The sequence below is a fragment of the Mastigoproctus giganteus genome, chromosome 6 (assembly GCF_048544385.1).
Source record: "Mastigoproctus giganteus isolate SK-2022 chromosome 6, ASM4854438v1, whole genome shotgun sequence".
In the NCBI taxonomy this organism is placed as follows: domain Eukaryota; kingdom Metazoa; phylum Arthropoda; class Arachnida; order Uropygi; family Thelyphonidae; genus Mastigoproctus; species Mastigoproctus giganteus.
In genome coordinates this window covers 142,887,599-142,899,943 of record NC_143580.1, presented here as the reverse complement: position 1 = coordinate 142,899,943, position 12,345 = coordinate 142,887,599, and the positions used below count along the sequence as shown (strand labels likewise).

The following is a 12,345-nucleotide window of genomic DNA, read 5'->3' as shown; positions in this document are numbered from 1 at the left end:
TGAATGTAGATGCAAAATACTTATTCAGTTTGTCAGCTACCTGAGCAGGATTATCAACAGTCAAACTGTCTATATCAGGTGGACCAATCTGATTCATCCCCTTCCTTCTAGAATTGACATAAGGAAGTCTTTGCTGTTTTTCTTTTCATTTGCCGAACTTCCTTTGTGACTTGATTACAGACTAGCTTATATTTACCATAGGCTTCACCGTCGCCTGATAATTTATGTATTTCAAAAATGAAAAATTTCATTTTTCTTGTGTGCCACGAGTCTCATTAGTTCATCTGCCATCCATTTAGGCCTAAACCTTAAACAGTATTTCTTAGTTGGTATGAAATGCCTGGTAGCTTCCTTGGATTCCTTGCTCTTGAACACATCTAAGGCTTTTGATTGTGTTTGGCATAAAGGTCTTTTAAACAGGCTCCCAACTTATGGACTGCCAAATGTTTTTTTTTTTTTTTTTTTTTTTTGCAATTGGGTATCCAGTTTTCTCTTTTAACTGCTCTCTGCAAGTGAGGTAGATGGCTCTCTGTCTTCTGACTTCTCCTCTAATACTGTTCCCTGAGTTTCATTTCTTTCTCCTACTCTTTTCATCTTATATATTAATGCCCTTCTTCACTGATTGAAACTCCTATCCATAGTTTTTTTGGTGATAGCAAATTGCATTTCTGCTTTCCACTTTGAGAAATTTTTCCCTACCCAAACAGCTTCAACTTCACCACCAATTCTTCAAATGCCCACTTCTAAGTAATTTGCAATGAAACAAAGATGACTTTGTTAATTTCAGTCACTCTAAAACTCAGTCTTGTCTTATGTGTGTGTGGTATGGGTGTTTAATGGTGCACAAGCTACTGTGGCTATAGTGCACCTATTCTTGTCTTATATCTCAAAAAAAAGTGTACAGCTTCTATTCTTTTCTTCAATTTTTAGGCAGGAACACATATCTTTATTAGGGATATGTGTTTCTTCTAAATTGATAATTTAGAAGAAACACATATAAAAACACAAAAAGATAATTGTTTCTTCTGAACAGCTACTTATACTGTACAAATCTCAAATCTGCCCTATCATGACATTCATGCAGTTGATCTCAATGTTTCTAAAGCTTTTGATAATGTTTAATACAAAGACTTTTTAAATATCCTTCCATTTTAACTCTGCCTCCCAGTTTTTGCAGTTGTGTAAGGCCTCCATAGCCAAGTGGTCAGATGCGGGAGTGCAGTAGCACACGTTCCTTGAGTGTACCGGGGTTCAAGCCCCTCAATGCTAAATACAGATGATCTGCCAGCCTGCACTGGACCAGCGTGGCAGATTATGGTCCATTTCCCTCAACATGAATTGTTGAGGAGGCTTCCATCCTGCAGTGGGTTGATAATGGCTGCAGTTTGCCTTTTTTATCCCTCTGACCACTATCAGAAGGGTAAACTGGTAGTTGCTTTTCTGCCTTCTAATTCTAACTTATCAACTAATGTTGGAGTTCCCATGCCATTCAGATGTGAGCCATTTTCAGGACATACTTGCCACACTAGCAGTTGACTCTGTGACCGATCCCGGGGTAATGGGCTTCAGCTGGAAGTGTGACAAGTAGAGCATCAGGCATTCATACCATAACTCCAAAATACTTCAGGTTGTTTATGATATGACCAGAAGGGATTTCATTATCAGATTTCATTTGGTATGAGCAGTGTCTGCAGTGTGTGTGTGTGTGTGTGTAGGCCAATTTATATATTGTGGAGCCTGAAAAAAACTCGGGACAGAGCAGACAATCAGAATGGTCTTATCTACACACATAGGACACTGAACTGGACATTCAACAGCAAAATATTTGCTGAAACCTAAATTCTCAGCTCAGAGACCTGTTATAACTCTCAGGTCATAGCAGGTACTAATCAGCTTTTCCCCATGAACCCCACATTCTGCTGTGGAATGTTTAAAATGAATGACCTTAATGTACAAATTCCCTTCCTTCCCCAAATTTGGCTTGTTCAGCCATCCCCTGCTTTGTTCTCTCAATTGAGATTGAAAAAAAAAACAGAGCACTAAGTTAATGCATGTTAAGTGGGTGGGATTTAGACATTGGAAATAATATATAAATAATTTTGAATGGTTAGTGGAAAACCACGGAATGGTTTTCCTCCCAGAATTCAGATTTTGTGTCGAGCAAGCAGACAAATAAACTACAGAATACACACAATTTAAAGACACGAATATGTTGTTGTGTTGAAACCTTAGTTTCTTTGGTGACATTATTTGCAATGCTTAATACATTAACTCAGTCACATTATTTACAATAACAGCTTGTGCAGCTGTTAATTTTCAAATTGCTTAACAACTAAATATAGTGTAAATTTTGCATTCTCCCCAATATAGTCTTTTTAGAATTAAAAATTTCTTTTCCAATGGCTTTTCACCTTTATTTAATTAGAACATCTGACTCATATTATCTCTTTGAAGTTGTTTTTAAAAAAAGAATTTGAAACCACCTACGTGGTAAACTGAAATCAATCCACATGGACACAAAATGCACATAAAACAATATGGAATCAGAACTGATTGGAAACAAAAACTAAAAAAAAAATGAAAAAAGCATTGCCAAGTGATGTTAGTGTGCGGCTAAAAGCAACTTTTTCTTAGGAAGTGACAGCTCCTAAAGGCAATTTTATAAACAGCACTTCAGTTAATTAGAACCCCCAAATGGGGATTCCCCTTCATAACATTGCTGATGTTATGAAGTATATATTTGAAGATGTAAAACATATATTTTTGTAATATGCATGTGACCATATCATTTTACAGTCATGGACGCACAAACTTCTGCCAGTACAAACAACTACAGAGAATTAACAGAGATGGAAATTACCTATGGGCATAAAAACTTCTGGGCAATAAATAAACACCTTCAGTTTCTTCTTGTCATAAATTGAAGATGCAATTCAGCCATTTTCCTGTCAATTACAGTATCAGTTAAAAGTCAATTTTCAGTAGTGAAAACAAAGAACCCACCTTTGATGGCATGCATCGTGAACTACAGTTGATTGTAATAGAAGAGCATTAAAGTTTTTACTGAGGCACACAAACACCTGCTAATGGGTGGCTCCTCCCAAGGCATTTGAAGTGGCACTTTACGGGAAACAGCACAACTCTAGTGGAGAGTATCGAAATATACAGGGTGTTGTGTTGTGAACAAGCACTGAGTGAAATGTGCTTGGGGAGAAACTGTAATTAAATTGTTATTTAGTAACAATTTAAATATAGGTAGTAGGGCATAGTTCTTTGCAGTGCTGCTGTCTCATAAAAATTTCTGGTTCCATTTGGCATATGTATTTGGGTTATCTTTTTATGCTTCATTGAGTGCTTCAGTTTGAGTGTTAAATTTTTTTATATCATACAGTGTGGCCGCAACATATTTCCAATTATGATTCCTGCATGTGAACATCTTCCCTTGAACCCATTCATGAGAATCAGTAAATAGTGTGATGTTATATATGTTATAGAACAGATCTTACATGTTGCAAAAAATGTGATCTCAAAAAATTTAGTGTATTTCACTCTTTATCCAAAATCATGGTAAACAGCAGGGTGTGATGTTACAAGAAAATCGCATTATGAAGTAAGTTTCTTCATTATTAAGCGTTGTGGGTTTATTATGCTTCATCAATAACTCATTAAACAGATACCAAGACAGTCTGGGATAAACTGTTTCAATTGCCATTTCAGTCTTAAAATAAGAACCAACACCATGAGAGTATCCATAACATATGATAGCAAAAACTTCTTACCTCCCCAAGTTCAAAGTAATGAATTAGCACTTTACATCAAAAGAGGTAAAATTGTGTAATAAACCATTTTAAGTGAATTCATTTATCCGATAATACACAGGGTGATATGTTCTGTTTCTTTTGTATATAAATTATCAGTTCTCTAAAATTCAAAACTTAATTCTGTAATGCAAATAAAATTATTCTCTCCTGATTAATGCCTAATCCAGTGAAATCAGTAGATTAGGCATTAATCAGAAAAGGGAGTCATTGTATGATATAAGTCTAAATTAAAATGTTAATAACTGTATTTCATTGTAATAAATGCATTATAATAAATGCATCATAATCAATTCAGTGAAGTGTTCATTTACCATCCATCCCTCCATTGAATAGGTTAAAGTGACTCCCATGTGCCTGTGGGTTTTTACATGATTGTCATGGAGTTAAATTTTTGTTAATACTAAAGTTTTCTCTTTTGATTTGTACTTTTTATTTATTAGTGTTGGAGTTTAATATATTTATATTTGCAATTTTTTTTGTATATATAGATCAGAACTAGTGTGTCGAGTAAAATACTGTAATACTCTTCCTGATATACCATTTGATCCAAAGTTCATTACATATCCTTTCCAGTCAAACAGGTAAGAAAAATAGGGTACTTTTTTTTGGCAACTTATGAAAATGAAATGAAATTAAACATAATTTATTCAAATGTATGCTACACTGCAGTGAGAATGAAGGAAATTATTTTTAGAATCATTTGTGAAAGTATGTCAAAACTTTTTGGAAGAACTAATAAAAAAGAAATTCAAAGGATTTTTTTGTATTAGATTTTTAGCTTAGCTGGTAAATATAATGCTCACCATTTACAGGCTTGGCATTTATTTTATTTTTATTTATTTTTTCATAAATTGATATGGCTGCTAACATTAGTTTTAACCATATGGTGCAAGTTGCTTTTTGCTGTGAGGTGCCTCCGTAGCCAGGTGGGAAGGAGCAGCAGTGTGTAGCACACGCTTCTTGATTAGACCGGGGTTCGAGCCCGTCACCACCAAATACGGAGGATGCGGAAAGGTCAGGGAATGACCACCGCATATCCCGGAGCAATATGGCCTTAGTTGCTAATGCTCCAAAATAACAAACAAACAAACAAACAAACAAGCTTTTTGCTGCATCGGCCTGAAATAATAATATAATCTACCCATTTGTCTCACTCCTCATCTAAGTAGCTGTTCCTTCTTACCTTAGAATTTACCCAAGCTGGCAGCTTCAATCACTCATGGAAGCAACTTTTTCCAGTAATCAACAGTGCACTGGCTAAGAGAAAACTTAATGGAAGCCAGTCTAAACCTCTTCCCTTGCAATTTGAATTTGTGGCCCCTAGTTCTGAAATCATTTATAACAGTGAAAATTTTACCCTTATTCATTTTACTTTCACCTCACAGAGCCTTGTACACCTCAATCAAATCTCCTCTAAGATGCCTTGTTTCCAAGCTATGTAGCCCACATATTATTGGTAGAGAGTAGTATTGGTAAATAATGCAAGGAAACAAACTTATACAGCATCAGGGGAAAAAAATTCTACCCACCTCATCTGCTCATCCTTTCTAATAATGTCTAATTCTTCCTTGAATTTGTTCAAACTACCCACTACCACAACACCAGATGGTAGTCTGTTGCAGTAATCAATTACTCTCTGGCTGAAAGCAAATTTTTGCACATCTATCTTGCATTGCATCCATCCTTTTTCAGTTTGAGGTCATGCCCCCTTATGTGCATTGTCTGAGAAAGAGTTAGAATACTATCATCATTAAGTTTACTCAATCTATTTAGAGCCTTAAACACTTCAGTCAGGTCTGCTAGCAAGTGCCTGGCCTGCAAGTGCTGCAGTATACAGAACAGAAATTTTTTGCTGTAAGAGTTTCCCTTTGTGTTCTTGATTAATTTTATTTGCTCTTTCTGCACTTGTTCCAAGAGATCAATGTGTTTCCTAAAATGAGGCTTCCAGACTTGTATGCTACACTCAAGATGTGGTTTAAGCAGTGCCTTATACATTACAATGGGATAATCACCTCTTTGTCATTACAAAGTTCACAGATATTATTGACTGAACCCCGTGAACTGTTCTTGCAGTCTACCTATAAGACTTCTTGGCAAAGGTAAAGAAAGCCCACATGAGAAGCACACAAAAGTTCGATAAATTTACTGGTAAAAGTACTTTGCCGTAATGGCATTTGTATTGTTGCTCGCTTGATAAACAGACGGTGGGTGTTATCGGTCTGGAGTAGAAGTTGAATCCCACAGGAGCTTGAAACCCTCCCGAAGTGGAGGGGATAACCTAACCTTTTTTTTTTTTTTTTAGAATCACTAATTGAATCACGAACAGAGTCATATTGGAAGTTCTGGCGCCGTAAAAAATGTTCATAACATAGTTTCACCGGTAAACTTTTTCGAAGTTTGCTGTGCTTCTCGTGTGGGCTTCCTTTACCTTTGCCTTTGTTTTTTTTTTTTTTTTGTTAATAAACAATTTATCCACTAGTCCACCAGTGATTCTAAAGAAAAAAGGTCAGGTTACCCCCTCCACTTCGGGAGGGTTTCAATTTCTACTCCTGACTAATAATACCCACTATGTTTACTGAACGAGCAATAATACAAATGCTGTTACGGCAAAGTACTTTTACTGGTAAATTTATCGAACTTTTGCGTGCTTCTCATGTGGGCTTTCTTTACCTTAGCCGACTCCTTTTTTTGTTCCCCACTCCCTTGAGTGTGTTACCACTGAATTGGTATGTTATTCTAGGATTACTGCTGCTTATATGCAGTACCTTGTTTACCAATGTTAAACCTTAACCGCCACTTCCCAGCCAATCTGCCTAATTATCTATCTTACTGCAGCAGTATGCCTTAATTCTTGCTAACTGCCCTGCCAATTTTTTCATCATCTGAAAACTGGAATAGGACTGGATATGTCTGCCCTGGGCAAAAGTAAATGATGTTGAGCAGATATAATCTTTTAATGGGCATGAAAGGTGATATTGTTGTAAATGTGAATATTAATGATATTAAGAGTAGGAAGTCAGAGGACTTACTTAACAAGTACATGCCAATGTTGGGAAAAATTCTTGAGTTAGAATTTAATTTGAAAGTGTCCGCAATCCTGCCCAGACATAATAAGAGGGAGTACATGTTGCCTTGTCAGTCAATTCGGCCATGGAGAAACTGTGCAAAGCTCATGGGGTAGAATTTTTATCAGCATGGTCTGTGCTTGTTAACTGGAGAGCATTCTTACAGGTTAGGGGATGCATTTAAATAGAAAGTGTTCAAGAATACTCGCTGATGCTATTGAGGCAGTGTTAGGTCAAAAACCCGATAGCTTAGGGGGTTACACAGAATAATGTATTAGCTAGACTCGCAAACAGAGGTGAAAGTGATTCTTGCACTGAATCTGTTGGAATGTGCAGCAGCCTGAAAAGCAAGGTGTTGGGATTTCATCAATGGGTCATCAATGGAACAAGTAAATGCATGGGCTGTGTTATGGTAAGAATAAGAACAGGTGCATGTTTGCATGTGCATGAATGCTAGGATCATAGTAAGTTTTATGATCCTAGCATTAGTGCAGAGGAAGTACTGATTAAGTTATCAATGCACACATTGTGGGGATATTAGAGACATGGTGTCACTCAGACATAAGGAACTCAGAATTTGAATATGGGGAGTACAGTGTACAGACAGGACAGGTAGGGGGATTGCAGTTATGTTTTTGGTTAAGAAGTATATTAAATCTAAGGTAGTGCATCCAGTTGTATAAGGTGGTGGTTAGGCTGTGTCTTGAGTACTGCATACAGATCTGGAGGCCTCATTTTAAATTTATTCCTCTGTGGGTGGGTAGGTACCCTGGTGATGCAATGATGACAATTCAGTTATGAAGTATAAGTCCACAATATGAGAGATGCCTGATGGTGTATGAAATGAATCAGACTAAACGCATTTTAGGGCTTATGCTTCAGGCTGCGTGAAAGTTTAACTGACGTACAAGTTAGTGCAAGAGCATCATATTAGTACGCAGCAAACTCTAATATAGCTGAAAATGGCATCACTCTAAATGCCGGTGACAAGCTTCACCTATGTCGCTGCTGGTTCCACATAAGCGGTTACCTGCATTCTACGTGTATACATCCCAAGGGTGCATATACAAGTTGCACTGGTCAATAACTTCCTATGCGTTCATAGCCAGTGAGAAGCATCCACTTTATGTCGCTGGTGGTTTCCAGTAAGAAGCTACCTGCGTTCTATGCGTAAGCACCCTAACACTTCACCAATGGAGAAGACTATTGTTACTTATTCTCAGCAGATATCACCAACCAGAAGGCTCTCTTTCAAGGCTATTTGAAACTGAAAATTTGAAACTTTCATGCAGCCTGAGGCATAAGCCCTAAAATGCATTTAGTCTGATACATTTCATACCAGGGTATGTCTGTCAGAAGCAAAAGTTGATGACATTGTGCAGATATCATCTTGTAAGGGCACAAAAGGTGATGTTGTTGTTGTACACGGAACTAATGCCATTAAGAGTAAGAGATCTGCAGATTTACTCAACAAGTACAGATCAATGTTGAAAAAAAGTGACGAATTAGGGTTGAATGTGAAAGTGTCTGCTATTCTGCCCAGACACATTAGGAGGGAGTATATGATGAGAGCCTTGTCAATCAATTCGGCCCTGGAGAGATTGTGCAAGGCTCAAGGGGTAGAATTTTTTTCAGCCTAGTCTGTGCTTGTTGACAGGAGAGACTGCTTCTACAGGGATGGGATACACTTAAATAGAAAGGGTACAAGAATATTTGCTGATGCTATTGAAGCAGTGTTAGGTGGGTCAGAAATCTGCTAGCTTGGGGGGGGGAATAGACAGACTAAAAGGTTAACAGTGGCCGCAGGCAGAGGCAAAAGTGATTCTTGCACTGCTTCTATTAGAATGAGCAGCAGCCTGGAAAGCAAGGTAATGGAGATTTTCAGGACTGCTGGGAGTCATAGTGGAACAGGTAAACACATGGGGTGTGTTAGGGTAACTAAGAGTAGGAACAGGTGCATGTATACTTGTATGTACACCAATGCTAAGAGTAGTTAATAAAGTTGATGAGCTTCAAGTGCTAGTCAAGACATCAAAGGCAGATATTGTTGGGATATCAGAGATGTGGCGTCACACAGATATAAGCAGTGCAGAATTGGAATTTGGTGAGTACAATGTGTACAGGAAGAGAGGAGGGGTTATGCTGTTAGTTAAGAAACACGTAAAATCTAAGGAAGTGCATCCAATTCATGTTGGTGGATAATGCAGTGTTGAGTCTGTTTGGTGTGAAATAAGCACTGGGAAAGGAAAAATGAGGTAGGTGTGTGTTATAGGCCTAATGAATCTGATAAGTATAATGAGCAATTGTAGAGAGAAATAGAATGGGCCAGTAAACCAGAATGTTTTATAATTGGGGATTTTAACTTTCCAGATATTGACTAACTTGTAGATTGGTCACTTGCACACTAGCAAGACTTTTTTTGGATTTATTGGATGACTGTTTTCTAGCAACATGTTCAAGAGGCAACCAGATGGAGTGATACTTTTGATCTGATTATCAGCAGTGATTATTCATGCATTAAGAATTTTCAGGTAAAGAAACCACTGGGTGACAGTGATTGCAATGTACTGATGTAGGAATTACTTAAAGATGTAACTACCATCAAGGCTAAAGGGAAGGGCTTTTGCTTTCATAAAGGTGACTACAGCAGTCTCAGACAGTTTTTAAATTCTGTACAGTGGGATCAACTGATGATGTTACCAACCTTGTGGGAAGCCTTCAGAGACTTAATTTTTGAGGCTACTAGGCTTTTCATTCCAACTAAGAAATACTGTTCATGATTTAGGCCTAAATGGATGTCAGATGAATTAATGAGGCTCATGGCAGAGAAGAAGTATGGGATGCATATAAAGTATCAGGTGACACAGAAGCTTGATAACAGACTAGTTTATACACAGGTATAAACTAGTCTGTTATCAAGTCAAAAAGGAGGTTAGGCAGGTGAAGGCAGATTACGGGAAATCTTTGGCAAAGGATGCAAAAAAAAAAAAAGAGAGTTCTTTAATTATGTAAACTCTAGAAGAAAGGGATGAATCAGATTGGACCACTTAACATAATGAGTTAACTATTGATGATCATGCTCAGGTAGCTGATAAACTGAATGAGTATTTTGCATCTGAATTCACACATGAGGTTTTTCAATGAGGGGAGTGCCAGAAGTTTATCAAACTCTAACAGGGAGCTAAGTGATTTTGTAATAACTGAGAGCAAAGTGGAGGAGAAATTGTTAAAGTTAAACATAAGGACGGCACCTGGGGTGGATGGGATCTATCCAGTTATATTAAAGGGGGGCAGCAAAGGAAGTAAGCAAACCCTTAGCCATAATTATGAGAGCTTCCTTGGACTCGGGGAAGGTCTCCATGGACTGGAAGTGTGCAAATGTATCACCAATTCACAAAGTGGGTTCAAAATGTGACACAAGTAACTACAGACTGCTAGTTTAACTTGTGTTCTGGAAAAAATAATGGAATCACTGGTTAAAGAAGCATTGCAGGATCATCTAGAGACAAGACTGCAGTAATAGTTAAGACACAGCATAGGTTTGTTAAAGGGAGGTCTTGTCTGACCAATTTGATTGGATACTATGATGTGGTCACAAAAGAAATGAATGCCAATAATAATTTTGATATCATATACTTGGATTTCAGGAAAGCTTTTGATACTGTTGCACATGGAAGGCTGCTGTACAAATTGGAGAGGTATGGCATTAAGGGTGTAAGTTGCTCCAATGGATAAAGGGATGATTGAGTGAGAGATGACAGAGAGTGGTAATCAATGGATACTGCTCTTCGTGGACAAATGTTGTTAGTGGAGTTCCCCATGGTTCGGTGTTGGGCCCATTGTTGTTTTGTATATTTATTAATGATATTGATGAAGGTATATCAGGTTTAATGTCCAAGTTTCCAGATGATACAAAGGTTGGCAGGGTTGTTAATGACAGTAAAGACAGTATGCTACTCCAACTGGATCTAAATAAGTTAGGAAAATGGGCTGAGAAGTGGCAACTGAAGTTTAACATTGACAAATGCAAAGTACAGGCAGTTCTCGACTTTATGAGTTAATTCATTCCTAGCATGCTCGTAAAGCGGGAATAAAATCCCATAGACATAATGTTAAAAATAGGGGTTACGTTCTCAACAATGAAATTTGTTAGCTAATTAGTTTATGTTTAAACAGTGATGGATTTATCTAGAGAAATTAAAACATAGCCTGTAAAATCAAGCAAATCATAATAATAAAGAAATTATTTATGATTTACAAATGTTATAGAATGTTTATTCTTCATCATCATCATCATCAACTAAATGCACACTTGTTGATCACTCATTATTGGCTCGGCACTTGTTGGTTTGTTGCACAAGGAGTAGTCTTCTTCAGAAATGCTTCAAGAGGCGCTTGGTTCCAAGATAATCTTCTGATTTCTTTATAAATTTCAATAGATGCATAAGCATTTTTTAACGGAATGCACAAATTGCTACTAACATGATTTTCACGGAGTAACAAAATTACTAAGCTTAAAAAAAAAAAAAAAAAAAACAGTGAAGAGAAGATTCTGAGAATTTATTTGTTTTTTATACGATTGAAGATTTCAGTAAAGGGGAAACACATTTCACCATAATAACGCAAAAAACCACCCAATTACAGCTATCAGTATTTTTGCAAATGCAATAATATTGAGTTTACTACCTGTTTATAATTGCTTGCAGTAATAAACTGGAAAGTGCAAATTGTTTTTATTGTTTTATGGTCATCACCTCCAGAAATGTGCTTTAGAAAAATGTCACAAAGCCATTCAAAATTGGTTCTTATAACAGAACATATGATAACAATGAAAGTGTAGTACATTTTAGTGATTTGAATTGGTAACTAATACAATTTGCACTATAAAACAACCTTTTAGACAGTTATATAATGAAAATTTCAACTTCCGAGATCGTGGAACGAATTACCAAAAAACTGTGTTATTGGGTTCACATTACGATATTTTATGCTGTATTGTATAGCTATGCACGTGGTTTGAAATGTGGTATTTATGAATGTTTAACATTCATTTTTTGCAATTAATGTTCATATTTTCGATTTTGTTGATACTGGATACTTTGAAAAAAAAAAAAAAAAAAACCTCGTAAACCAGGGAACTCGTAAAGCCTGTACTGCATATGGGTAGCAATAACTGAAGAAAAATGTACCAAATGTGTGGTACTACACTCAGGGAAGTGGAAAGTGAAAAAGATCTGGGAGTAATTGTGCTGCTTTTTTTTTTTTTTTTTTTTTTTTTTTTTTGTTTGTTGTTGGTGCATCAGCTTCTGTGGCTATAATGCACCTCCCAATGTTTTTGCGCTACTCTGATCCAAGCCCGAGGCGGGATTCGAACCCGCGACCTTTGGGTTGCCAGGCATTCACTTTTACCCACCCAGCTAGCCTGGTTGGCAGGTAATTGTGCAGTCAAATATGAAGTT

At 37.0% G+C, this 12,345-nt stretch overlaps 1 protein-coding gene across 1 annotated transcript in view; it reads left to right on the top strand.

The window, feature by feature from the left end:
- LOC150084629 (RNA polymerase II-associated factor 1 homolog) overlaps nucleotides 1–12,345 on the top strand; it is a 358,003-nt gene that overhangs the window by 41,914 nt on the left and 303,744 nt on the right. Inside the window, exon 2 of the mRNA XM_090376517.1 lies at nucleotides 4,310–4,402. Coding sequence (XP_090232643.1) covers nucleotides 4,310–4,402 — 93 coding nt within the window. The remainder of the gene's footprint in view (nucleotides 1–4,309; nucleotides 4,403–12,345) is intronic.